Source organism: Meriones unguiculatus, chromosome 3 (genome assembly GCF_030254825.1).
Source record: "Meriones unguiculatus strain TT.TT164.6M chromosome 3, Bangor_MerUng_6.1, whole genome shotgun sequence".
NCBI classification, from domain to species: Eukaryota; Metazoa; Chordata; class Mammalia; order Rodentia; family Muridae; genus Meriones; species Meriones unguiculatus.
In genome coordinates this window covers 172,590,495-172,618,283 of record NC_083351.1, presented here as the reverse complement: position 1 = coordinate 172,618,283, position 27,789 = coordinate 172,590,495, and the positions used below count along the sequence as shown (strand labels likewise).

The following is a 27,789-nucleotide window of genomic DNA, read 5'->3' as shown; positions in this document are numbered from 1 at the left end:
AGTCCCCGTACTTGGGAGGTAGGCGCAGGCAGATCTCTGAGTTCGAGGCCAGCCTGGTCTACAGAGTGAGTTCCAAGACAGCCAAGGCTGCACAGAGAAACCCTGTCTTGAAAAAAAGAAAGAGAGATAATGATTTGAATATATTTAGCCAATATTTCAACTTTCTTGCTGAAAATATTATGATAGAGTACTTATTTGGGTTAGAACTCACTCCTTCAGGATAGCCATATTGTCACTCTTGTAAGATTAGTTGCTTCTGGCTTGTTAAATACAAATAAGAAAACAACCAGAGCTCTGTTTTCTGTCCCTCACTCTGAATGAATTAGGATTACTGGCTCTCTCTCCTGTTCAAGAAACTGGTGGGTCCCAAGGTGCTAATGGCGCGAGTGAAAGGCCCAGACAGAAGCAAACTTCGAGTTTATCTCCACTGCACAAACATCTACCAGTAAGTACGAAACACACCCTTCACCAAACAACAGCTTGAACTGGTGAGAGCGTAACTTTCTTGTCCAACACCCCAGCTGCCCTCTAGCTTTGTAATGGATCTGAACTGTGTCATTTTTCTTAATCCTTTCTTTTTTGTCTTCATGATACCAGAATCTAACTTCAGAAAATTTCTAGCACAAGCTGGGCAGAGTAGTGTATATCTGTAATCCCAGCACTTGGGAAGGCAGAGGCAGGAGGATCCATGTGAGTTTGAGGCCAGCCTGGTCTACAAAGTGAGCCCAGGACAGTCAAGGCTACACAGAAAAATGCTATCTCAAAAACCAAAAAACAAGAAAAATGTTAATGGGGCTGGGATACAGATCAGTTGGGAAAGTGCTTGTCTGGAAACATGAGGACCTGAGTTCAATATCCAGCATTCATGTAGATGGAGCTGGATGCGGCCATGGATGCTATGCCCGCAATCACAGCACTAGGAAGGCAGACACAAAGGGACCCACAGTGGGTGCTGATTGGCCAGTCTATCTGAATCTCCAAGCCAATGAGAGACCCTGCCTCAAGAAAAGAAAAAAAGAAAAACATCTAATGTCACTCTCTAGCCTCCACACACATGAGCACTTGTGTGCTTACCCACAAGAACATACACAGTACATATACACAGTACATGTAGACCAGGCTGGCCCTTGAACTCAGATCCGCCTGCCTCTGCCTCACGGCATGCCTGTCCTTTGTTGGTTTTAATTATTTTTTATTTTGTGTGATTATTATATTTCGTGTGGTTTTGTATATGTGCATCTTCACACATGGGGTGCACGTGTGTATTCAAGTGTGCACAGGTACATACATGTGTGTGCATTCTCAGGGGTCCTTCCTCAGGGCCGGCTACCTTAGGGTGCTGTCTCGGGAGGTGGTGATGGGGAGTACAGCTCTTCTAGTTCTCAAAAGACGGCCACACGATCAATCTAACATCATCCTAGAGAAGGGTGCTAAAAGGTCCTGCCACCGTTATAAATGCGGATTCTTGGTATGTGTGACTGCGTGTTCAAGTGCTTCACTGTATAAATCAGTCAAATGTGTGACTGCGTTAACCTGTTTGCTTTTAGTCCAAAATACCAGGAAGGAGATTTAACTCTGTATGTCTTGAACCTCCATAATGTCACCAAGCACTTGAAGCTGCCATACCAACTGTTTCACAAGCCAGTGGATAAATACCTCCTAAGGCCTTTTGGACCTGATGGGTTGCTTTCCCAGTGAGTACGTCTTCTTGTCGATTGCAAACTTTATGTAAGTTTATTAGCATTTATTAGTATAGAGAGGGATTTTTAAGGAAGGAAAGGGCATCTATTACATTCTAACATTTTTTTATTATTTACATTTTTAAGTTTAAATACATTTTGACCATAGTCTTCTTCTCCCTTAAGTCCTTCTAGTTCCTCTCTTTCCCTACCCACTCAACTTACATTCTCTCTCAAAAACACCAAAACCGAATATAACAACAAACTCCCCCAAACCACAAAAATACACCCAAAAAGATACCCCCCCCCAAACTGTAACCAAATGAAAGCACACAAAAAACACTGTGGAATTGTTAAATGTTGTCTCCTCCTACCCTGGGGAGGTTTATGAATCTCTCTGTTGGAGTAAACTGACTTTCCAACTCCCAAATGGTATATAAATGGTTCAGTTGTTAACCTTTACCCTAGTAGCTATATTTTCATTCATTCATTCATTCATTCATTCATTCATTCATTCATTCATTCAAAAAATATAACAAAATAGCCAGGTGTTGGTGACACATGCCTTTAATTTCAGCACTTGGGAGGCAGAGGCAGACCTCTGTGAGTTCTGCAAAGTGAGCTACAGGACAGCCAAGGCTACACAGAAAAACCCTGTCTCGTAAAACAAAACAAATAATATATATCACAAAATAAAATATAAGCCAAAACAAAAACTGTCACATCAAAGTTGGACAAGGCAAGCCAACAGAAGAAAACAAGCCCAAAAGATGGCATGAGACTCAGAGAACTGCTTTCTCACATTCAGGAGCCCCCTCCCCCGCCAAAGCCACTAAACTGGAGGCCATATTATATACAGAGGACCTGGCGCAGATCTGTGCAGATGTGTGCATGCTGCTTCAGTCTCTGTGAGCTCATGTGAGCTTTGCTCCTGTTGACTCAGAAAGCCTTATTTTCTTGGTGTCCTCCATCCCTTCTGGATCTACAGTCTTTGCTCCTTTTCTTCTCAGGATTCCCTGAGCTCTGAGGGGAGGGATTTGATGGAGACATCCCCTTTTTAGGTCTCTGTGTAATGTCTGTCGTGGGTCTCTGTATTTGTTCCCATCTGCTGAAGGAGGAAGCTTCTTTGATGATGGCTGAAAAAGGAAGTGAGCCATGAGTATAGCAGAATGTCATTAAGAGTTGTTTTACCACTACATGAAAATGTAGTTTTGTTGTCTTTTTAGGCCAGTGTCATTTAGTTTTTCCATAGGTCCCTGAGCTATCTCGTCTCAGGTTCTTGGTCATCCACATCCACCCAGGGTCAGGTGTGGATTCCATCTTGTGGAGTGGACCTTAAGTCAGATCAGTTATTTGTTGGTTACTCCAACAAGCATTGCTAGAGCATTGTCACCATTTTCCTAGCATATCTTACAGGCAGGACACCATTGTAGAAAAGGGTTTGTGGTTGGGTTGGTGTTTAAAGAGTACCTTAAGCATTTAGATTATTTGTTGTGAAAAGATAGTCCTCTTGTTGACGACCACCCGTCTGGCCGGAAATGTGCTTCTAGATAACTATTTGAATTGTTTCTAAATACATTTTGTGTGTGCATTCCTGAGTGCAGAGGTCAAAGGATAGCACGTGAAGGTCAGTTCTGTGCTTCCACAGTGTGGATCAGGCTGGGGGGGGGTGGAGAAAGGCGGATCAGGCGCAGTCGGTCAGTCCTGGCAGCAAGTGTCCAGGCTCCTCAGCTCTGCTGAACCTATTGCTTACTAATTCCTTAAGCCTTCATCTCACCTGTAGGTTAATAGACGTGTCTTCCATTTCCTCATCATCCTGTTTCTGTTTTCAGAACACAAAACAAGTTACAGCCCCCAGATAAGCCCCACCCTCACTGTGAAACCCGCTTAAACACACATCCTTAGAGCACTTCTGTACGTGCAGCCGATCAAACGCCACAGCCTGGCACATGGGATCTTGCTGTGCTCCTGTCTTACACAGCACCATTAATTCACAGCAATGAAAATTACCTTCTAGTTGAGGTACCAAAGCGCTGAAATTGATTCCAGGGCTCCATTAGGTGTTCTCAAATGGCCCTTCATTTCATGCGAGCACTCTCACTACTGCCATTCAGAGACATTTTTCAAGACCTATTTTTGCTTGTGGTTTCCTGAAGATGGTCATATTTCCTCCACCTCCTCATCTAAAATTTGACATGATACTTAAGTGTAAAAACAAAAGCAAGGCCTCAGTGTAGATTTGGTAGATTATGGCACAATCGTGGTATGTCGTTAGTATGTCCTGCATCATGTGACTTGGTCCTGAGCCAAGGTTATGTGGAACCTGGTTTCTACCCACTGCTCCTAGTAAGAATGGGAGGTGAAGCAGGGTACCGTGGTACACTTTGATTTTGGCACTCAGTAGGCAGAGGCAGGTGGACTCTGTGAATTCAAAGGCAGTGTGGTCTACCTAGTGAGTTCCAGGCCAGCCAGGGCTACAAAGAGAGACCCTGCCCCCCCCAAAAAAAAAAGAAAAGCACAGGATAATGCCACATGGAAACAAGAAGTAGAGGGTTAAGGAAATACACTAATAAACTCATTATCATAGAATCCTGTGTGTCCATTAACACAATGCAGTGGATGAATGCTGTATGATGTGGACAAGCATGAGGATGTATTAAATAAAAAAGTTTCAAGAAAATATATACAGTATACCCTTTTTTTGGTCAAGTAAAATGTGTTTATTTGTATAAAAAGATATATAGAATATAAAAATTCATAGAAATAGGAAATTTTCTATAAAAAGGTATAGAAAGCCAGGGGCAGTGCTCACACCTGTAATCCCAGAATTCAGGGAGACAGAGATAGGCAGATCTCTTGTGAGTTTTTAGCCTGGTGTATGAAGTGAGTCTAGGACAGCCAGGGCTACACAGAGAAACCCTGTCTCGAAAAACAAACCAAAGAAAGTATAGATCGACGGAATAATATGTCAAGTTATTAAAAGTAGAATGATGTACTATGGCTTTTGTTGGGTTTAGGTTTGTTTTAGGGCTTTTTGAGATGGAGTCTCCTGTCGCCTGTATAGTCAAAGCTATCTTTGAACTCCTGACTCCACCCCTGACAGCTAGGATTACAGGCCTGGCTTGTTATGTCCATTTGTATGAAAAGTGGTGACAGATGATATTTTCACAGCGCTTATTGTGTACAGATGTAGTGATGTTAGGCGTGTGTCACATGTACTCTATATATGGCATAAAAATAACTCGTTAATCCTGTCAGTGTTTGGCAATAACAACAAAAAAGTTTAAGAAAAAAAAAAGTACCTGGGTGTAGTGGAGGTAGGAAGATCACCAGGAGTCTGAGGCTAGCCTGGGTTAGATAGTAAGTTCCAGCCTGAGCTATAGAATGTGACCCTGACTCAGAAAACAAGATACAAAAGGTACCTAATCTGTGATGTTTCTGTAAAAGACCAGATAGTAATATGGCAACCCAGCAGTGTGGTTACCAGCCCAGCTGCTTCCTCTCCCACTGCGGCTCTAAGTTTGTCTTGGTCAAACACCTAAGCTCACCTTGTGTTGAAACATAAACTATATAATTCAAGCTGCCACAAGAATCCTCCTTGGTCTAAAAATTCTTTCACAGTTTTTGTAGGGGCCGCAGTGCACGCGCAGCCTGCCTAACTCAAGTGTGTCTTTCCTCCCTTTGTAGATCTGTCCAACTGAATGGTCAGACCCTGAAGATGGTGGATGACCAGACACTGCCAGCCTTAACAGAAAAACCTCTCCGCCCGGGAAGCTCACTAGGCATGCCTGCCTTTTCCTATGGGTTTTTTGTCATAAGAAATGCCAAAATCGCTGCTTGTGTATGAAAATAAAAGGCATGCGGTAGCCCTGAGACAAAAGCGGTGTTATTCAGAAGAGTGGAGCAAAACTCCAGCTGTAGGAAGGCTGACTGGTCATCACACTTCAGGGCTGGGGAGGGCTGAAGGAGTGGGGTGATGTCATCTAAGGAGAACACTGCAGGTGATGGCTCCTTGTCCGAATGATGCTTAGCTCTTTGCGCAGTGTTTTGGGGGCGTTAAAAAATGTACAGGAGTGCCTCCAGTATGACCCAGAGGCCAAGGAAGAAGATGTCCTGATTTGTTTTAAAGCTTTGTTTCTATTTTATTCTTACTGTTTTGGCTGGCAGATTGTCAAATGTGTCCTTCAGAAGCCTCTCTGGAGCTCCAGTGGAGCTCATCACTACAACCCCACACTGACTGTAGGCTCATGCGCTGAGAGGAACTAAAAGGAAAAGAACTAGACCCTGTGCCTCTTCTCGAGTCTGCGAGAGGACACGTGGCTGGGTGGGGCAGTATTAAACAAAGGAAAAAAAGAAAACAATGACCCCAGTTGAGATGGAAGGGATGGCAGAACGTTTGCAGTGGGCGCAGAGGAGGAGGTTAGGTGGGAGAAGTTTTAGGAAACACCTGACGCACTGCAATGTCTGTGCGTGTTTACCTTTTCTAAACTGTTAGTTCTCGCTTCTCCTGGGAGCCTTGGCCTGTGAGTAACAGAAACCTCTAAGTGAGGACATTTATAACCCCACGTAAGAACCTCTTCAAGTGAGGAAGGGCCCAACAGCTGGGCACATCACGGGGAGGTCCATCTTCTTTCTCCCCCTCAGTCCTGCTGGCTCCCCTCTTGGCCTGGCCACATAATGGTTGTAACTGGTCCTACAGATTCACTGAGCTCTGGAGATAACCAGAGGGAAAGGATGTATGGTTTCTCCACAGACCTGAAGATCTCTTTCTCAGAGGCTCTCCCAGCAAACCCTTCTTCAAGTCTCTGCAGTCTTACAGGCTCGGAATAGGTCTGTGGTGGTTTCTCCAGTCACCGTCCATGACTGATGTCTATAATTGCCTTCAAGCAATCTTCCTTTGGGACAGGGAAATTTGGAGTCCACAGCATTGGAAATTATAGCCCTATGCTTTTGATCAAGTAACAAAACGCAATTTTCCCCTGGATTTTAATCCTCCTAAGGATTATAATTCTATACGTTTTGGGCCTACCATGAATATTATCTCAATTGAATTCAAGTACATTGATGAAGCTAGACCGTAAAGTTTGTATGCTTCAATACTCTCAAATTTTTATGCAGGTAGCTTCTATATTTTCACATTGGAAATAAACTAATTTTATAGCCTTAATTTGCATGGTTATTCTTCTAATAAACCTAAAGCTTGCAGGATCTTGTTTGAAAGTCTGGTTTTGAAGGATTGGAGCTGTGGCTAGCACAGACAAGAGGCCCTGGGTTTGATCTTCAGCATTGTAAAATGAATGAACGCAAACGTAAGAATGAATGAAGCAAGCCACCTTCTCCTTCACGAATTTCTGTATACCTCCTACGTATATTTGTTCATCCTCCCCAACATTAAAGTACTTGCCTATGAAGAAAAGGACTCATCGGGCATAAACGTAACTTCCTACTTCAGTCACAGAGTCTTGGCTTATCTCATGTCCCTTGTCCCCCTTCCACTGAGAAAGATCTCTTTCTCAGAGGCTCTCCCAGCAAACCCTTCATACAAGCTCCCTTTCTTGCTTGTATGACTATGGCAACATCTAAGTTGTTCATTCGCTCTTTTGCCTCAAACGCTTTTAAGATTTATTTTTTACTATTTTTAGTTGTGTGTGTGTGTGTGGTAGGGCGTGCACATGGGTGCAGGTGTCCTCAGAGGACAGGAACATCACATCCCCTGGAGCTTCAGTGACAAATGATTGTGAGCTGCCTGACATATGTCCTGGGCTTTTCAGTCGGGTTTCCTCCAAGAGCAGTAAGTGCTTTTAGCCATGGAACCACCTGTTCTCCATGCCCTGCTTGGGATGTTTACATGGCTTTCCATTCATTTCTTACAGGCCCATACGGTCCTTCAGCACCTGGCACCCACCTTTTCATCAGCCTTTGCCCTAGTCCAACTCCAGGCCAACCAGAGCTACCATGCCCAATTCAGCCTCAAAAACCCCCTAAAAGTTTAGAGGCATGAGCAATAAAGGGCTGGTAAGCTAGTACTAATTGTGGATAGTTATATGAAAAAGACATGGTTGTGTGAAGAACAGTGCTCACAGTCACTTTACTAAACGTTAGATGTAATATTAAAGTTTAATTATTAAATTTTTTAATATTATATGTATGAGCACATTTTAATGTATTTTATATATATATATATATATATATATATGACTGCATGTACATCTGCATGCCAGAAGAGGGCATCAGACCCCTGTATAGATGGCTGTGAGCCACTATGTGGTTGCTGGGAATTGAACTCAGGACCTCTGGAAGAGCAGCCAGTGCTCTTAACCTCTGAGCCATCTCTCCAGCTCCTCAAACTTTTTAATATTAAAGTTTAATATTAAGTTCCTCTTAAGCTCCCTGAGGGGGAATGCTTGTCTGCTGTGTTAGTGAGACTTTTTAAGCTGACTTGCCTGCTAGCTTTTAATCTGCAAGTTATCTTATTGTTCCAATGATTTTCATCATTTATTTCACCCTTGTGGTTCACAACATCTCCACAAAAATAATAACTTCCAAGTCCAGGGATGAAACTTGTCAGGACATACGATTTTTTAAGCTATTTTTACATTCTTTTTTTTTTTAATTTATTACATGCATTTGTTTATGTAGCATGTGGCCCATGGAAGGCCACAGACATCATGTCACAATGAAAATGGTTGAACACTTCTGCGAGGTTCACAGAACAGGTCAGAGGGCCGTGAGTGCCTCCCGGGTTCCTGCCTCATGCTAGTAACTATTCTTTGGACACGGTCTCGTCCTTCGTACTCTCTGGTCTTTTATAACGTGAACACCGCCCGCACTAGACGAGGTGACTGAAGTGGGTTTGGAGTCAGAATGTTGATGGACTTTAAAACACATTTTTCAAATAAAGGAATCAAGCAAATTTTAAAAATCAGTTTTATTGTCTTTCTTCCTCTAAAATGGAAAGCATTCACAATGCTTTTTAAATGTTAAATATTTTTTTTTATTTTGGGTACTCCAGGCAAATGGAAATAGCGTGCAAGTGTGAAAATGCCTTCTCTTTGGCGTGGTGGGCACCTCTGACCTCGAAGGTGCTCAAGACAAAAACAAACAAACAAACAAACAAACAGCATGAAGACAACATTTTGGAAAGGAGGCCGCAAACTTGTAGAGAATTCAGAGCTCAATTGGCAAACAACAGATGACTGACATTGCATTGTTTTCAGTCAGGGGACGTAGCTAAAAGATAAAGGAGCAGCAGCGCGTCTCAGACTGCAGAGAAAGGCCAGCGCGCCCCCTGCTGCATTTCCCCCAAGCGTCAGGCCAGCAACCTGTTACACAGGTATCACGGAACTCACTGCACCTGCTTTTAAGGAAAGGGACCGAAAAGGATACTCAAACACAGGAGTCCAGATAAGCGATTTACCCAGAGCCAGTTAGTGAAGGGATTACGTGGGTTAACACAGGCCGGGTGCCTGGCAGCAACACGCAAGGGCTGGCTGAAGGGTGCCATAAAGTTGTGGGATCTTCTTCCGTATTTTCTCTTGCCAGACAGGGTTTCTCTGTGTAGCCGTGGCTTTTCGGGACTCCCTTTGTAGACCAGGCTGGCCTCCACTCAGAGATCCGCCAGCCCCCGCCTCCCCGAGTGCTGGGGTTAAAAGCGTTGCGTCACCACCGCCCGGCTCTGAAGTTGATCTGAGTCAAGTTGTTTGCATCCCTTTTGGCTGACCGTCAAACTCCTCGAATAAACAGCTTCCCTTAATTAAAACAACAACAACTTCGTTTACGTAATTGACACACACACAGAGCGCACAGGCACACGCCTGCTAACCAAGGGAACGCCTACCCGCGCGCCTAACAGGGCAGCACTGCGCATGCTCGCCCGCCCGCGGCGTGTCGCCCTGGATGACGTCACCAGGCGGCGTCCAGCCTGAGCGCCATGCTATGCTTGCGAGGCGGAGGGCTGGCTCGGGGCCTGCGGGCCCTACCGCCGGCGCGGCTGCAGAGTCCGCGCGGACTGGCGCTGGCCCTGGCGCGCACAGCAGGGGCGCCGGGCGCGCGGGACTGGTGGGCGCCGGCCCCGGGGACGCAGCGCGGGCGCGCGCTCAGCCTGTCGGCCGCGGCCGTGGTGAACTCGGCGCCGCGCCCCCTGCAACCCTACCTGCGCCTCATGCGTCTGGACAAGCCCATCGGTGAGTGAGGCGGACCGGGCTGCGGGCTCCCTCTGCCCGGCGAGCCTGTCCGCGGCTGCACGCCCCGGGTCCTGGAACGGAGAGCCTGGGAGCCACGGCTCCGCTGCCGGCTTGTGCACCCATTGGTCCAACCACCTCGAGACTTAAGATGTTAGCCCGGGACCCACGCTCTGAGTCCTGAGACCCGAGGCGGACAGTGATGCTAACAAACATGTATTCCACTGAGACGGTTCCGATGCGACCTAGTGCACCTTTGCTTCCTCGAATCCTTTGCTTGGCGATTTGCAATTTCGAAGCATGTCTGCATTCATTAGTTTTCGATTCTGCCTCCAATTAGAGCCAGGCCAGAAGGACCTAGTGTTGGTTCTGGGCTTTCCCCCCCCCCTGCATCACCGGTTACAAAGACTTTTCTGCAGTTTCTGAACGCAGCCGGGATCGCGCTTCCGGATTGCTCATCAACGTCAAACTAACACAGTCATCTCTCTTGAGGACCCTATTCTTCTCTCTCTCTCTCTCTCTCTCATTTCATCATAGTGCTCATCGGTTACTAGCTTTTGGCTTTTGACACCTATGAGCCCATATGAGTTCTCTCTGCACGGAACACCTCTGTCTGGTGCCTAAAGCGCTGCCCAGAGTAGTAGATTAATTCACCCGGCCTTAGTGATTGAAAGAGCTAGGGAAACTGCCCGCTTTTAAAGCGTTTGTTTCTGGTTGGACAAGACAGTTGATGACCTAGGAAAGTACGGAAACAAGTATCAGTGGTATAGGTCGTGCGCGGGGCGGGGGGTGGGGGGGAGAACTTAACTGTGGGTCTCCAGTACCCGAAACACTGAAGAAATCGTACTTCAGAGGAAATGCTATATTGCAGAGGAGTAAAGAGATCTTGGAGAGATGTTTTCAAAATCCAAGGGTAGCCAAAGGCAGTGGCTCACAGCTGTAATCCAGCATTCAAGAGGCTGAGGTAGAAGGTCATTCAAGTCGCAGGCCAGTCTGGCCTGTGTACTCCGAAAAGGTAAAAAACTAAACAAAAACTGTGTTGAACATGAGCCTGAGCTGCAGCAGTGGAAAGATCTAAAAAATGGTGGGAGACAAAGGGGAGATAGATAACAGAGGAAGAGTTCAGCGCTGAATTCTAGCGTATTTAGATGTTATATGTACACTTTCTGGGGAGTACATTCAAATGCCTGAAATACTTATTCCACTGTTACCTATCCAGGACCCCCAAAGTGGCCCGTGTTTGAGTTTGGTGTTCTGTTTTCAGGCAGGGCCCCATTATGTATCTGAGGCCAGCCTTGAATTCTGTCCTCCTGCCTCCATTCCCCAATTGCTAGAATTACAGCCATGCACCACCATGCCTGGCTGGACTTTTTTGTTTTATTTTGTTTGAAGCAAGGGCTTACTTTGTAATCCAGCAAGCTTGCTGCAGACCTCCAAGTGACAAAGGGGGTAGGAGTGGCACCATGCCCAGCAAGGCCTTGCTTTTGATATTCTAGATGGATGCTTCCTGTGTGGGACTTGAGCACTGAATCTTAGCAATCAGAGATTAAAGTATAAAGGCCTATTAAGTGAAAGGTAGGACCGCCTTTATTAGGCTGTTGTGTAATTCAGGGTTTACACAGGCACTTTATAATTCTGTTCTTTGATTCTGGTTGACAAAGCTACAGGATAGACTTACAGGCATGCAGGGTAGATCAACAGCTGCCATTGTTTCTGTTTCCACCATTAAACACCATTATTCTAGCAGCTGTACAATTTGCCATGTAACAGGACTCTATACCGTGGTTAAGAGCCAAGCTTAGAGCCAGATCTCGTGGATTTGAACCTTCAGCTCCATCGGGTGGAGGGACGGCGGTTAAATTACTTCATATTCTCTGCATTTCTTTTTCTATAAAGGGAAAGTGCTACTATTGACTTTATAGAGTTATCCTTAACATCTCCATCTGATAAGTACTTGGAATAGTGCCTGCATATAAGGGCTCAAGAGTCATAAATAAGGATCAGAAAATCAGAAAACTCTTTACAGTTATAAAGATAACTATATGTACCTTAAATATCTTAAGGTACTGGTGTGCATGTTTTGACACTAAGACAATTACAGAGTAGAATTTATTCAGTGAATGGTTTAGGGTCCCTACCATGTGTCAGGAGCAGAAATTGGCAGTAGAATTTCTGGTTTAATAGCTATAATTCTCCCGTGAGATAGTGAGACAGTTTTTGTTTTATTGTATTGATATCGGACCATATTACTTTCATAGATTTCATAGACCAGTATTAGTCTCTTGTTTTTTTGTTTTTTTTTTTTTTAGAAGGCAGTGACAGAGTTCTCTTGTTTTCCAGTACTGGGAGTGGAACTCAAGGCCTTCCAGTATGCTAGTATGCTAGGCAAGTGCATTGTCATTGGGCTGTGTCACAGGCCACCTATATTATTTCAGGAAGTCTCACCAGGTGGCGCTCTTCCACCAAATTGGCAGTATTGGTTTTTCCTTCTTCATTAGTGTTGTATTGTCCTAGGGCAGATACATGATTTGAGAGCCATAGGTTTAGCCTACACAGGCATTTTGCCCTGCCCATACCATTCAGAATCTGACCATCTCATTTCATCTCCCAGACAGTCTTTCCCTTCATAATAAACACTGCTGTCTGCAAGCTATTTGCCCTTTCTCACTGCCTCTGCACCTTTCTCCAGAGAATAGGCATAAGGAATGAAAGTGACACAGGGACGACAGAAAGAGATGCCCTGTGAATCAGTAGGGGCAGAAGACGTAGAAGTGTTGTGTGTATTGAGATTTAATTAGGAGAAGTGAGTTTTTTACTCTGGTTCAGCCAGAACTCCATCCTAGCCACTGTGGCATTGAAAAATTAAGCCTCCACCTTTCCGTTTCTGTATGAATTGCCTTTCTATTGCTGTGGTTAAAAACACCAGGGAAACTCAAGAAGAAAGAGTTTATCTGGGCTGACGCTTCCTGACGGGTAGCTGGCCATCATGGTGGGGAGCATGGCAGCAAGTCTGGCTGGAGCAGAGCTGAGAGTTCACATCTTGAACCACAAACAGGAAGCAGAGCACACACCAAAGCCCACCTCCAGTGACATGCCTTCTCTCAGATTGCGCCATCTAAACTCTCAAATGTCAACACCCTCTGAGGCCACTTGTCCAAATGCCAGAGCCTATGGGGGACATCCTCAGACATCACAGCTAAAGTTATTGTAACAAAAAGATTTCTTGCCTTATTGTTTACTGTGAGGATTCCAGACTAGCCCAGTGAGACCTTGTATCAAACAAATCAGTCTTCCCACTCTTTAGACCTTGTCTAACAGGCAAGAGGAAAGACTTCCGTTTTAGAAATAGAATGCCATTTTCTGTTTAATACACTCCATTTAGTTTAACTCCGTCCAGTTTGTTGGCTAAGCATTAAAATCTACCCTCTTTCTACATATGGCGTCAAGTACTCAGTTGAGGACAGAAAGCTGCAGTGCAGCGGCCCTGCCCAAGGCCATCTCAGTGAACTGTTTACCACAGTGAAGGGAGCTTTTGCTGACTTGTGAGTAGCTGTGTTTTTAACGGCTGAGGAACTTCTCCAGCCCCTTTTGTCCATTTCTTATACTACTGATCTTTTTCTTCTCTGTTTCTGGGAGGGAGCTTTTTATGTGTTAGGGTAAATTCTATTTGCAATGTGAGTTACAGATTTCTCTTCCCTTGATTTGGTGTTTTTTGTTGCTGTTGGCTGGTTGGCTTTATTCAGGCATTGGCCTGTCAGATATTTCACTCTGCTTATGCACTCTGAGATGCAGTGATTATACTGTTTTTGGGGGGATGGGGTGGGAGGTGGGGAGGGTGTTGCTTTTGTCAACTTGACCCTAGAGTCATCTGGGAAGAGTCAACCTCAGTTAAGAAAATGCCTCCATCTGATTGCCTGGGGCATTTTCCTAATTAATGATGTAGGAAGGCCTAGCACACTGGGTGCAGAGCCGCCTCTGGTCAGACGGTCCTGAATGGTAGAAGAAAACAGGTTGAGCGAGCCAGTAAGCGTCAGTTCCTGCCTTGAGTTGCTGCCCTGCCTTCCTTTCATGATGGGCTGTGATGGTGATTCTCACACCACACAAACCCTTCTGCCCCATGCCATGGTGTCTGTTACAGCAGCAGAAGCCAAGACAGTGAATAAGCAGATGAAGAATTATCTGTCTTAAATTTCTCTTTTTCCTTTTTTTCTGTGTGGTTTCGGTTTTGTTTAGGAACCTGGCTGCTGTATTTGCCATGCACCTGGAGCATTGGTCTGGCCGCTGACCCAGGTTGTTTTCCAGACTGGTACATGTTGTCACTTTTTGGCACTGGAGCTATTCTGATGCGTGGAGCAGGCTGTACTATTAATGACATGTGGGACCGTGACTTCGATAAAAAGGTAGTTCATCCTGGGAAGGAACAGAGAGACTTCTCTCATTTCTGCAGAACAACATACTGACGTCACACAAGTGCCACTGAAATCCACCGTGAAAAGTGATCAGTGAGTAGCCGCTGTTGCAAAGTGCAGTTCACTTCCCTTCCACCGAAAGAGTGGCCGGAGGGCAGGATGTGTGCTGGAGTTTTACAAGTAATTTAAAACATAGGAGCCAGGCGTAAGGAAGTTAACGGCGGGAATGACAGTTAGAAGCTGACCGTGAACCTTTTCATGTCTAAGAGCTAGGTCATCCCTTCCTTCCGAGCTGTTCTTCTGTGGATCAGATTTTAGTCTAAGTGAGCCACAGCAGGCATGTTAGCGTTGGCTGCACCACAGACCCCACCCCACCCCCTCTTCAACTCCTGTTACCCATAGTCAGCAGTGGCCCAAAACTATTGAGTGGGAAATTCTAGGCCTTCGGTATGTAAGGTTTAAATTTTGCATCATCAAGTGTTGTCACAAGCGCTCTTCTACTAAATGTAATTCTTACAAGTGTCCTGTTTTATTCTTAGGGATTGTAGTTAGTCTGTGAGACAAAAGTATAAGTGTATTGTATTGGACAGCCCTCTCTCCCTCCCCCATATGTTTCTCTGTCTCTGTCTCTGTGTGTGTGTGTGTGTGTGTGTGTGTGTGTTTCTGGAGACAGAATAGAATGGAAGGTGGCAGAAGCCACAGGATAAAGCACCTCCATGCTATGCAAACACAGTTTGGGTTACTTGATTGGCCAGCAAATGTAAACCTGATGTGAATGTTCACATTTCCTGGATCGTTTTTCATTCCGTATTCCTTATAAATGAGGCTTCAGATTCCTGTTTAAAGTAGTTCAATATTCCTTTTTTTTAAAAGCTCAATATAAGGCTTATTTAAGATGAAAAACTTCAGTGAATTAGCACATCTGTGAGTAATGGCATGCTTGTTTATAAAAGTGAACATTGGAGATTAAATACTCAAAAGGATTTTTGTTCTGTTACCTTCAAAACTAAGACTGTTGAACTTGGGAAGTAGGGAATTTGAAGAAGAAAGGACAAATTAAAATATCTTTGTTGCTCTATCTAACTTAGAAAGCATTTGACAGTCCCACACTCCAAGTAGTGTTGAAACTGCTCACAGGTCTGACTTCTCACAGTATGTCTGACTAGACATACTGTTCTTTATTCTTCCCACTCAGTAAAGCAGAAACTCCAGACATCACATAGGAAACAACCAAAGACTGTAGAAAAGGCCACAAAACCTCAGGATCCCCAAAAGCATGGTAGTTCAGTTTCTGGATTGATTTTTGCCTCACATATCTCAGTCTTGGAACCGAAGAGGCCAGCAACCTGGGAACAGAGATGGGCATAGACCACAGCAAGCAGCACCAAATGCCTTCTTCTCATAAACGAGTGGCGGCCATGGAGCAAGTATGAGCTAAGTCCATCTGGAAATAATTGGGCAACATCCACAGTCCCTTCCCCTTGCCAAAGAGTTATCCAAATCCAACTAAAGCAAAGTTAAAATGAGACTGGAGGGCTGGAGAGATGGCTCAGTGGTTGAGAGCACTGACTGTTCTTCCAGAGGCTCCAGGTTCGATTCTCAGTGCTTATGTGACACTTCACAAGCACCTGTGACTCTAGTTCCAGAGGATCTGACACCCATGTCTGGCTCTGTAAGCACCGGACACACACGTGCTGAACAGACACGAAAAACACCCATATAAGTAAAATAGAAATAACAAGATTCCACCGTTAGGCACCTAGAATGTTTGGGCTTTAAGTAAGAAATACTGAAAAATACTTGCAAGAATTCAGCTGAATGTCTGAATTTTGGCAAAAGGCATACGTGTACATTGTGTAAGCCTATGTTTTCATGAAGGTGAGTGCCTGGAGACATGGGCAGTGAATCCACAGTAAGATGTATCGTAACCAGACTCTGAGCTGATGGAAGTCTGAAGCACCTGAGTGCAATGAGAGACGCCTAAAGTGTGATTCATAAGAAGAAATGTTGCTACGTTGGATTTCACCAGAATCAGTTTAGACAGCAATTTTAAGAGGATTAAAGGCACATTTTGAAACCACATGCCTACAAGGATACTAGTATAAAAAACTCCCAGACCCAAACACTAAATAAAAATACTTGATTAGTATGCAAGTTGCTCTGTCTCCAGAGAGACGATGCCTAGATTGCACGTAGCACGTAAAAATGTTATTTTTTTTAACATCGTTGGTTTTGATTTAAATGCAGACTTTAACTGCAATAAATCTCATTATAAACGCATCAGGTGACTGAAAGGAAAAGCAATGGCAGCACCAAGGCTGACAGAAGAACAGCCCGTAAATGCTGTTGGGGCTTGGCTCAGGGACACAGCCGTGCTTCAGACTGGGAACCTAGTTTTTTACTTGTCCTAGGCACACACCTATCCAGCCCAGGGCTGCACTCCTGTGCATTCATGGCATTTTGCATATGAATGTAGTAGCTTTACTTTATAATAGTTACAAACTGGAACAAGCCAGCCATCCTTTCTTGTGTGAGTAAACAATATGTGATGCATCTGTACTATGGAAAACTGCAGCGACAGCAACACAAATCTACCCATGCAACAAGATGGGGACATTTCCAGAGGGTTACTCAAGAGGGGAAAAGCAAACTGAAAGGCTTACACACCATGTGCTTCCCACTGGACGGGCCACTAGGAACTAAGAATTGATAGAGGGCAGGGAGGATGACCATTCTCGAGAAAGACAGAGGTCCTTACAGGGGCAGTTGATAGATTGTCTGTATTGATGTAAAAATTCCAGTTGCACCTAGGATGTCTTCAGCGGAAGGGATGAGAAGGGCATATGGGATTTCCATGTTTTTGAATTCATTTAGCTGAGAGAAAGGCTTTATTAAGAAGTAATCGATCCAACTGTGTGATGACACACACCTGTGATCCCAGCACTCGGGAGGCAGAGGCAGTTGATCTCTGTGTTCCAGGACAGCTAGGGCTACACAGAGAAACCCTATCTTGGGGGGGGGCACAAAAACAAAAAACAAAAAACACGCTCCCACCAACATTTTCCATTTTCTCCAGGAGTCTGGGTTGTGTGTTGGCATGCAGCAAAGCCCAGGTGTTTCATGGGCATTGAGGTAGCTTTTGCTGACCTAGATTTTAAAATGTTATCTATTTCTTTTAAAGGACGAGGGAAGTCTGGGCCTAACTGTAGCCCTTACTTCAGGTTCTTGTAGGCAGTGTTATCCACCAGTAAGGACACGTTCATGGCGTGGGGGCAGCTTACTGCGCTGAATAGTAAACAACTTGCTACTGTATGGAGTCATGAGTGGGTTGCTGCTGCGGTGTATCAGTTACGTGTGTTTGTTGATACATCAAGTGATTGTACGGCAAGCATCAGGTTAGAACATGGACTGAAACGCGAGGCTTTCTAACCCCAGATCCCAAGTTCTTCATTCATAACACCGACATTTTTATTATAGTCTTTATTTGTGAATTTAGTATAGTCGAATCATATTGGGGGGCTAACAGTCGTGATTTGTGTGTCTAACAGCACTGTCCACGTTCCCGCAGCAAATTTACCTTTAACATTTTGGCATTGTTGGTCTAACATTACAGACCCATTCAGTAGTGTAGCAAAACACTCCCATAAATTCATATTATATACAATGTATATTATATATATATGTAATTTTTTCAAAGTTTGTTTGTTTTTAGGTATTTGTGTATGAGTGTTTTTGTCTGCTTTATACCTGCCCACCACAAGAGGGCATCAGATCCTAGCATAGGTGGTTGGGAGCCACCATGTGATTTCTGGGAATTGAACTCAGGACCTCTGAAAGGGCAGCCAGTGCTCTTAACCCCTGAGCCATCTCTCCAGCTCTCACTTCAATTTTGAAATAACATTTATTTATTTGTAAATGTTAAAGAAACACTGCACATTTCTCCTTCCATCCTGTGGGTTCCAGTTATCAGGCACGGAGGCAAGTGCTGGACCCTGAACCCTAGCCCCTGGACCCACCATTAATCAGTGCTTAAATGAACAGTTGAATAGCACGTGAGGTTAAGGTGTCTGTTTTCCTATGTTGAGGTTATGAGGACAGCAAATCGCCCGATCGCTGCTGGGGACATTTCAACCTTGCAGTCCTTCGTCTTCCTTGGGGGCCAGCTGACCTTGGCACTGAGCGTTCTCCTGTGTTTGAACTACTACAGGTACGTTATTTGATTTGCTTTCACAGTTGTGTGTAAAATATTTCCTCTGAGATGGAAAATGTGGGAATAAAGTAGAATTTCTTTATTACAAATCTGCCTATTGACGCCGGTAAAGCACCCATGGGTTAGCAAGAGTAAAGGAACCCACCTCTCTGTGGAGTCTGCTTTAGGGACTTCAGCAAGGAGTCAAGAGGCCAGCCCAGTTCTGAAGCCCCTCTAGCATTTGCTCTACAAGGCACATCCCTGGGCTCTCTAGTGTGTATGCAGCCGCGTGCACGCACTCGTGTGTGTGTGTGTGTGTGTGTGTGTGTGTGTGTGTGAGAGAGAGAGAGAGAGAGAGAGAGATCTTACACTGCCAGTTACTGCTAAGTACCTGGAAGCAGAAGTGGTTAGGCTCAGTGAGCAAAAAGAGGAACTGTGTCTTTTTCAGAGTCTGCAACTAATCAAAATAGCAAAAGAGAAAAATGTGAGGACCCGTTCTTAGGCTCTCTTAAATAGACATAGCATCAGGTGGCTGTTTTCAAAGTACTCCATGAGAGGTGAGACAGGCCAAGAAGACAGTTTCGCAGAAGTATTTCTCTGTAGAGAATACGCGTGGTCACATGTCAGGCAGTGTTAATAGCGAGGAAAAGCTGTGTTCGATGAACTTTGAAAAACCACAGAACATCTTAAGTTTCTGTGTAGTTTTTCTTTCTTCTTTTCTTTCTTTTTGTTTTGTTGTTGTTGTTTTGGATTTTTTGTGACAGGGTCTCAACTATGAAGCTCTGGCTGTCCTGGAACTCACTCTATAGACCAGGCTAGGCACAAACTCACAGAGATCATCCTGCCTCTGCCTCCTGAGTACTGGGATTACAGGTGTGCACCATCACGTCTACTGTTTTCTCTTTCTTGAGAAGTAGCCCCTGCTGTGTGTGCGAGGGAATCTCATCGGTCTGATGAACTCTGTATTGAACACTGGAGAGCTAGAGGCATGGCTAGGATCACATTGGAGGCTGGGCTTTCCTCATTCCTCACGTGCATGTGTGTGCACACACAGGCACTTCAGTTTCCACTCGGCAAAAAGAAATGCAATTAAAACTGCTTGCTGCCTAGTGAAGATTAGAGAGTTGAGGTGCTTACAATAGTATCATACATGAGAGTACCGTGTGTTAACTTTTGTTTTGTTTGTTTGTTTTGTGACATTGAAAATACTTTTCTAATCATCTTCTACTGTAGGTAAAGTCAAAGTCCAAGAAAAGAGTTTCACAAAAATATTACTTAAGACAAAAATACTTTGCAACTATTCTTACTAATGACTTGAAAATATCTCCTGATTTCTGAATGATGCCACTAATCCCATCGTTTGTTTCCAGTATAGCTTTGGGAGCAGCATCCTTACTTCTTGTCGTCACCTACCCACTAATGAAGAGAATCACGTTCTGGCCTCAGTTAGCCTTGGGTAAGTCCCTTTACTCGGTCTGCCATGCTTTATATCCTGTATAAGATAGGTGTGTGTGTGTGCGTGTGTGTGTTTGTAGATGAATGTCAGGTTATCCATCAAGTTTTACAAAAAATACATATTCATACTTTAAAGGAGTTATTCTCATTATCTAGGAAATCTTACATATTTATAAAGATTATCAGGATTATTATGTTTCTGGAGTGTTTTTTAAAACTCTAGATGTGTCATAAAAAAATAGTTGATGAGTGTATTCTGAGGAATTTAGAAGTGGGGTAGGAAGCAGTTCTAAGGCAGAGGTTGAAACTGATGGCTTCGCCAGCTCACACTCCATGAGACCATAGTTATAGTCTCTGCCTCTCCATTAATGGACTGTGAGTGACTAAAAAGCATTTTTTCCATAAAGCCTAGCATGGGCATTACACAGGGCAGGTACTCAAGGCAGTATTCATGCGTACATGTGCACGTGTGTGCGCGCGCGCGTGTGTTTGTGTGAAAGGAAATGGAAATACAGAAGTGAGGTAGATAAGGAGTATAAGCGTTTCCTATCTTCAGGTTAATATATTAAAGCTGGCGTAGTCACTCCAGACATTTATTGAGCTCCTACTTGTACTTTGTGCCAGGAATTGCAGCAGGTTCTCAGAAGGTAAATGTGAACAAAGCACGCTCACTGTTTTTACGGAGTTTTAGGGCAACGGATAGGCAGGGCATTGCAGCACATCATGGCAAAGAGAAGTGTGGTGGGAGCACAGAGGAGCATGCTTTCTCAGAGGAAGGGTGCTCTGAGGAAGCAGACAGTAAAGAAAGGGAAATGGGTTTCTGCAGGGTGGCGTGGGACCCTGTTGAGACGTGTCCTGAGAGAGTTGTAGGCTGAGGGTCCAGCAGAAAGCTGAGCAAAGCCTGGGCCTAGGGAAGGATCAGCCTTGCAGACAGGGTGTGGAGCCGCCAGCCTGTGAGGTCCCGAGACCTCTATAGAGAGGCTGTGCTGGCAGCGAAGCAGAGAGGTCTGTACTCTAGTCCCATCACTTGGAGGAGGCAGAGGAGCGCAGGCTCTGAGCCTGGCCAGTCTGGGTTCAGACCCCAGCACACGCAGTTTGTTGGCTTTGCCTGGTCCAGGGTTCTTAGCTACGTTATTAAAGGGTATTATTCTTTTTATTAGCTATGTTATTTTAATTAGTAGCTAAGCTTTCTGTGCCTATATTGTTGTTTTGTAAGACAGAACAAATAAATACCAACCACAAGAGGTAGAGACTGTTGTGTGAGCACAGAGAGCACTGTAGCAGGGCCTGACTACAGTGAGCACTTGGCACTGCTGAACCTCGCCCCATGGTCCCGTGGAGTGCTGACGGACATTCTCCTTCCCCTCCCTGTCTTCCCCACTGTAGGGTTGACTTTTAATTGGGGCGCGTTGCTCGGATGGTCTGCCATCAAGGGTTCCTGTGACCCAGCTGTGTGCCTGCCTCTTTATTTTTCTGGAGTTATGTGGACACTGATATACGACACTATTTATGCCCATCAGGTAAAGAAGTGAGAAAGCTTTCTTAACTTTGGCTTAGCTGCTGCGGTTTTCTAAGAACACTTTTTGTTTCTTTGCTTGGCTTGGTTTTCGTTTTTTGAGACAACATTCCACGTTACCCAGGCTGGCCTGGAATTTGCTGTGTAGCCAAAGATGACCTTGTACTCCCCATTCTCTTTCCTTACTCCCTAACAGATGGGATTACAGATATGCACAGTGACTTTAAAATAAGAGCCAAGTTAGAAGGAAAACCATTCACAGTGGTCCTCATCCAGTAGACTATTTCTGTTTGTATTTATGTTTGTTTACTCAACACTTCAGCTGATTGATTGCTTTGTTCACAAGCATTTCAATATTTATTGTGTTCCAGGCACCGGCTTAAATATTTTACAAATACTAAGTCAATTCTAACAGCCTGAACAGAAGGGATCTTGTTGTCCACATTTTATAAATACTAACTTCCCCATGTTTCCATGGGTCGTGGAGAGCAGGGCTGAAGCTCAACCCAGACTGTCTCCATGTACTGTGCTGTTAGCTGCTCTGTTCCTCTGACTGTCTCTGTTCATCTCCTTAGGCAGACTTTTAATTGTGTAAGTCATGAGCATTTCCCTTCCCTTTTTTAGTTAGTTTAGTTTTTAGTTTTTGAGACGGGGTCTCAGGTGCCCTTGAACTCTTGATTCTTCTACCACATGCTGAGTCCCAGGCATAAGCTGTCATATCTGACCATTCCCTTTATTTTTATCCATTCTTTGTCATTGTTACTTGAAGTACACTAAATAGTCCTTTGGCTTCGAATGGCATCACTGTTTTAAATATAGTGATATGTCTGTTTTGCTAAACCAAGCTGTTTCCGAGTTTTGACGATTATAAATAATACTCTTCTCATTAACACTTCATACATCCAAGTTTTCAGGTAAAACTTCAAGGATGGTGTTATTGGGGATCTGGAGAGATGGCTGTACAATTGAGAGCACAGCTGCTCTCGGAGAGGAACCGGACTTGGTTCCCAGCACTCACCACATGGTCCACAACCGTGTAACTCCAGCTCCAGGAAGTCTACACCCCGTTCTGGTCTCCATGGCAGACACATGTACACAAACATGTACACATAAATTAAACTAAAGCTTGTCAGAGGCGCAAACATCCTTAAAGCCCTTAGTACTTCCCTGCATAGTTTGTTTGGGATGCTTCGTTTTTGCTTTTCTTGGTTCATGACCATGTATATATACTTAAAAAAAATTTATTTCTTATGTATACAGTGTTCTGCCTGCATGTATACCTGCACACCAGAAGAGGGCACCAGATTTCATTATAGATGGTTGTGAGCCACCATGTGGTTGCTGGGAATTGAACTCAGGACCTTTGGAAAAGCAGCCAGTGCTCTTAGCCTGTGAGCCAGTTCTCTAGCCCTTATGTTTATGCTTTTGTCAGCTTTACTGAAGTACAGTTGACATTGTTTATATTCAGTGATAATGAACTGATGCTTGATAATACATACATTATAAAATGATAGCACATTCCCCACCACAGTTACTTACTATTTGTGTCTAGTGAGGATTTATTTATGAACTTAAAAAAAATAATTTCTTTATACTGTGTGTGTCCTTGTTTCGGGAGGCATAGGGAGAGCAAGAGCCGTTAGCACCCAGTTCTGCATGAAGGGAGTGAGCTGGGCTGAGTGGGAATTGGGCAGGTGTGGCTATGCAGTGGGCATTTCATGCACTGTGACACCGGTAAGATTGAAACTGACAACCGAGAACTCGGCGGGGGGGGGGGGGGGGAACCGGGCATGGTGGTAAGCCTTTAAACACCATCACCCAGCAGATAGACACAGACGGATCCGTGAGTCCTGAGGTCAGCCTGGCCTATCCAGCAGGTTCGCGGGCAGCCAGGGCTACATGGAGAGACTGTCTCAAGCATTAGAGAAGTTATAGTGAGCAGTTGAGTTTTAGTCCTGACGTAGTAGAAGTTGAATGCCAAGTCCTCCGGGATTCTAAGTAGAGCGGCACGCGGAGGGGCAGACTGGGCGTTACACAGCGTGAGGAAGTGATGTCCCGCTCCCCGCCGCTGGGCTGCTCTAAGTCACGTGGTTCACGGCCCGTGATGCATCGGCATGCTCTTTGAAATGTTACCCATTTTGATTAGGCAGCAGGGTTAGTTGTATGACCTTGTAAATATATTTAAAACGGCCTAGTTGAGTACTTGAAAAAATGTGGTCTTTGTACTGCTGAATTAAATATCAAAACATGCTGCCCTATTCCTGGCATTAGGACAAAAAAGACGACGCTCTGATTGGCCTCAAGTCCACAGCACTGCTGTTCCGGGAGAACACCAAGCGGTGGCTCAGCGGCTTTGGGGTCGCCATGCTGGGAGCGCTGAGCCTGGCGGGAGCCAACAGCGGCCAGACCCTGCCCTACTATGCTGCTGTGGCTGCGGTAGGGGCCCACCTAGCTCACCAGGTTTGCCTTCTCCTCACTGTCCCCCGTTTGCCTTAGCGTAAATTGTGGAACAATATAACCAGTGTTAGCTAGGCCAGGAACTTCCTAAAACAAAGTACTGCTCGGCTTGGCTTGCCCTGAGTTGCTCCTCCTTCCATGTCAACTTGTCAGATCAGAGTGAGCACTGCTGGGTGTGGAGGCACAGCCTTTAATCCCAGTACTCGGGAGGCACAGGTAGGCACATCCCTGTGAGGCCAGCCTGGGCTACATGGTGAGCCATATAGAGAGACCCCATCTCAAAACAAGCAAATAAACAAACAAAAAAGAACCTTGTTAATTTAGAAAAAATAACATAAATGGGGATTTTTTTTTTCTCCTTTGATTTTCCTGAAATTACTTCTGATATGTCTAGGAAATTTTCAGCTATAGCTGAAGCTTGTGGGTGGAATTGATTACAACAAAGCAAACTGATAAACCTTTAATAATAATAATAATAAAATAGGGCCAGACAGATCACTAATAGGGTGGCGGTGCTTGCCACCAAGTCTGATGGCCTGAGTTTGAACCCTAGGCCCACATGCTGGACGGGGGAAACCAACTCCCTTGAGCTGTCCTCTGAGCTCTACATGAGCTCTACATGTGCGCTACGCATGCATACGCAAGCATACTTATAGGAACACTTGCACAAATATAATTTTAAAATGGAGCAGTCATGAGTTCCATTGGTATAACATGGGTCAGGCAGCCTGCATTCCAGCAGCTCAGGAAGCTCACATCCTAACAGAAAATAGTTCTGGCCAGTCCGGCACATGGCACACTGGGCTCATAATGCTAGCCCTAGGAATGCTGAGGCAAAGGGTCCAGAATCCAAGGCTAGCCTCAGCTACACAGAGATGCTGCCCAGAAAGGAAGGGAAGCAGGAGGGAGAGCTAAGTACGCTGCAGGGCTGGTGGAGGGGGAAAGAACACAAGTAACCTAGGTGGCTGGCCATAGGTCTGTGCTCCGGATCCCCTGTGAGCACAGGAGGGAGTTAGGAACACATGGGCAGAACACCTTTGGTTGTTATAGCAACCTGGGAGGGTCTGCCTCATTTAGTGAGAACCAGTAACTTGCAAGGCCTTTCATCACCGCACAGTGGGATTGTTCTGCTCAGATCAAATGTCTCAGTTGAGAGACTGCTGCAGAAAATGAGGCTGGAGCCCGAGGGTGGGAGCTGCAGGGGCCTGCTTGAGCTCATGTGGAAGGAGGGTCTTCCGTGGGAGGTGGAGGCCCTTCCTCAAGTGCTTAGGCTCAGAGGCTTGGATTTTAAACCTTTAAAAAGTCTGTGATATCCCCATTCACATAAGATATGTCTTGGGAATGGGCCCCAAACTGAAGCATGAGCTTCCCGTGTGTGTCATGTCTGTCTTAGTCACACAGCCTGAAGGTACCTGGAAGCAGGGATTTCAGAGAACCTGTATCCTGCCTGATTCACACAGAAAGCCACATACACGGTTTCCAGCTGCTGTGTCAGTTTTGCACGTTGAAATTTTTTTTTTTTACTAGAGCCATCAAACTTTGGTTAGAAGCAAGCAGAGCAGATGGCCTCTGAGCTATCCTTACACCCCTACCCAGTGCTGTTAGGATACAATCTGAGTAACTTCCCAGGAAGATGTTCTGATTTTTCTGTACTAGAAGATAGGGCATAGTAAGGGCTTGCTCTGGAAGCAGAACCTAAGCTGTTTTCCCTCTCAGTGTGCTATGCCCCTCGCAGTCCACAATGGATCCCAACAGTCTGTGCTCTTCCCTTCCAGATATACACTGTAGACATCCACAGACCTGAGGACTGCTGGGATAAATTCACCTCCAACCGCACAGTAGGAATACTCCTGTTTTTAGGGATCGTCCTTGGGAATTTGTGGAAAGAAAAGATGGAAGAAACGAAAGAAAGTGATGTTAGAGTAGAAAATTAGCAGAGAAGTGGAGCTCCATGGTCCCTCAAGAAACAGGAGACTCATGTGTGACGGCCATTGAGTGACACGGGGAGCCTATCTCACAGACGTGGAAGGCTGGGGTTGTAGCTTGGAGCTAAGAGTGCATGCTGACTGTGCAGCATGCCCAAGGCCCTGGATCTCTCCCAGCAAAGAGTAATTTGTAAAGCTCTCAGGGCCTGAGCCACATTGTTAGACGCGGATGAGCAGTCTGTTCAAGAAGAAGCATGTGAGTAGTGTCTTTGCCGGATTTTAATGCTGTTTCCTAGCAAAATGCCTTCCTGTCAGAGCAGCTCAGGACACCTGGGGTTAGGTAGGCCCCAGTGTTTACGTTGGTGTGGCCTCTGTCCTTGTCATTCTCATCTGAAGCTTCAGAAAAGTGTTGTAACTCATCCAAATTAGTGTTTTTTTAGGAAAATGGCCACATGCATTATTTCTCACTAAGGATCTCCTTTGAGAAGCTGGGGCACATTATTATTATTTTCAAGAAAAGCTTTCTCTGTGTAGTTTTGGCTGTCCTGGACTCACTTTGTAGATCAGGCTGGCCTTGAACTCAGAGAGATCCACCTGCCTCTGCCTCCCCAAGTGCTGGGATTACAGGCATGTGCCACTGCACGGGGCTGGCGCATCATATTCTTTATTGTGATCTTTACTCACTGCCAAAACTGTAACTCAAGACGCCATTCTGATTCTGATGGTCTAGAAGAACATAAATAAAGTTGATACTTACTATATCCATGGCTTTGACTCTTACAGCCCTGAGTAGACATTTTGATGTGTTTTTTCTTGTCTTGGCCTGTAGTCTATACGACGGTGACCTAACTGAGTTCTGACCTGCATATTGCCCTTTTTATCTTGATTCTCTTGAAACAGCCAGAAAACTTGAATAAGGCCAAGTCATTCCCTGAGCTCAGGGTCCCCCGTCACTCAGGACACACCCCAAATCTGAGATTGAGATGTGTGTTTTGTTAGCAGGTATGTTGGTGTACCTGCAGTGCCCACAGAGGCCAAAAGAAGGCATCAGATCCCCTGATTCCCTGTGGGCACTGGGAGATTGAACCTGGGACCTCTGGAAGAGCAACCAGTACCCTTAACCACTGAGCCGTCTCTCCAGCCCCACCAGTACTTCTTTCAATGTGCTTTTGATTGTTTTTTTTTTTTCCCTTTGTATTATCAATTACTAACTCGAGACATAACTTATGTGATGTAAGCAATTCTTTCTTGGTGAGGCACCTGCTCTCTATGGTTGCCGGCCTCAGTAAGGGTTAACTTGAAGGATAGTAGTGACGGCACCAGGCACTGATAAGCCTGTAGTCCCTGAAGCACTCAGGATTCAGACGGCACACAGTAGCAGCTGTGCGTGCTTCACAGCATCGAAGTGAGGCATTAACAGGGAGCACGCAGTCAGGGAAAGGGCTGGAGGGGACGAGATAACATCCCAGCAGCTGAACAGCAGAGGGACAGCGCCTCCTCCGCAGCTGGGATGCTATCTCTCTGCGTTATCTCCCTGGGCCAGAAGGGCCCAGGAGATGAGGTAACAGGAGAGGGAATGAGGAAACAGACAGAAAAGCAAGCAGTGGGGGGGGGGGGAGGTTCTGGGGCTCAGGGTAGAGTCCATCACAGTCTGGAGAACCCACCCTTCCCAACAGGGAGCTTTCTGCCCGCTTCAGCTTCAATAAACACCTGTCTTTCCCGACCCCGAGTCTTTACATTTCCTGTTCCTGAGCTTCAGTTCTTTGCCTCTGGGAAGAACCCAGACACCTGGACAGCCAGCTCCCCTGGATGGGGGTGTTTCCTTCCTACTTTTAAGAAAACATGATCTTGGACTTAATTTCTATCTAATTCTGACTGTGCTGGGATAGAATTTAAGTCTTTTTTTAATTTCTGTTTTCAAACAAACATGTAAATTTTAAATACGTAGACATCCATGCATTAGCACTGTCTTCAATCAG

General features: G+C 45.1%; 2 protein-coding genes and 1 long non-coding RNA gene across 4 annotated transcripts in view; 2 read left to right on the top strand and 1 right to left on the bottom strand.

Moving 5' to 3' along the window:
* The window catches only part of Hpse (heparanase), a 31,381-nt gene extending 24,494 nt beyond the window's left edge, over positions 1–6,887 (top strand). For both annotated transcript variants that reach the window (XM_021646135.2, XM_021646133.2), the window contains 3 exons: positions 327–445; positions 1,548–1,694; positions 5,367–6,887. In XM_021646135.2, coding sequence (XP_021501810.2) covers positions 327–445; positions 1,548–1,694; positions 5,367–5,526 — 426 coding nt within the window. In that variant the 3' untranslated portion in view covers positions 5,527–6,887. The remainder of the gene's footprint in view (positions 1–326; positions 446–1,547; positions 1,695–5,366) is intronic.
* LOC132653210 (uncharacterized) lies at positions 2,178–3,780 on the bottom strand. The gene is made up of 3 exons (XR_009590981.1): positions 3,690–3,780; positions 3,457–3,501; positions 2,178–2,815 (listed from the first exon to the last, which is right to left on the bottom strand). It is a non-coding gene; the product is annotated as an uncharacterized LOC132653210 (long non-coding RNA).
* Positions 6,888–9,578: 2,691 nt separating the features above from the next.
* On the top strand, positions 9,579–26,571 carry Coq2 (coenzyme Q2, polyprenyltransferase). Its single transcript, XM_021646119.2, has 7 exons — positions 9,579–9,862; positions 14,093–14,259; positions 18,354–18,475; positions 19,828–19,913; positions 21,299–21,432; positions 23,700–23,888; positions 25,661–26,571. The coding sequence occupies exons 1-7, from the start codon at positions 9,610–9,612 to the stop codon at positions 25,817–25,819; spliced, it is 1,110 nt and encodes a 369-aa protein (XP_021501794.2). The 5' UTR covers positions 9,579–9,609; the 3' UTR covers positions 25,820–26,571.
* Positions 26,572–27,789: the final 1,218 nt, after the last annotated feature.

Coding starts and splice junctions, on each gene's coding strand:
- Coq2 (XM_021646119.2), top strand. CDS start 9,610: ATGCTATGCTTGCGAGGCGGAGGGCTGGCTCGGGGCCTGCGGGCCCTA. Junction 9,863..14,092: donor GCGTCTGGACAAGCCCATCG/GTGAGTGAGGCG, acceptor GGTTTTGTTTAG/GAACCTGGCTGCTGTATTTG. Junction 21,433..23,699: donor ACACTATTTATGCCCATCAG/GTAAAGAAGTGA, acceptor TCCTGGCATTAG/GACAAAAAAGACGACGCTCT.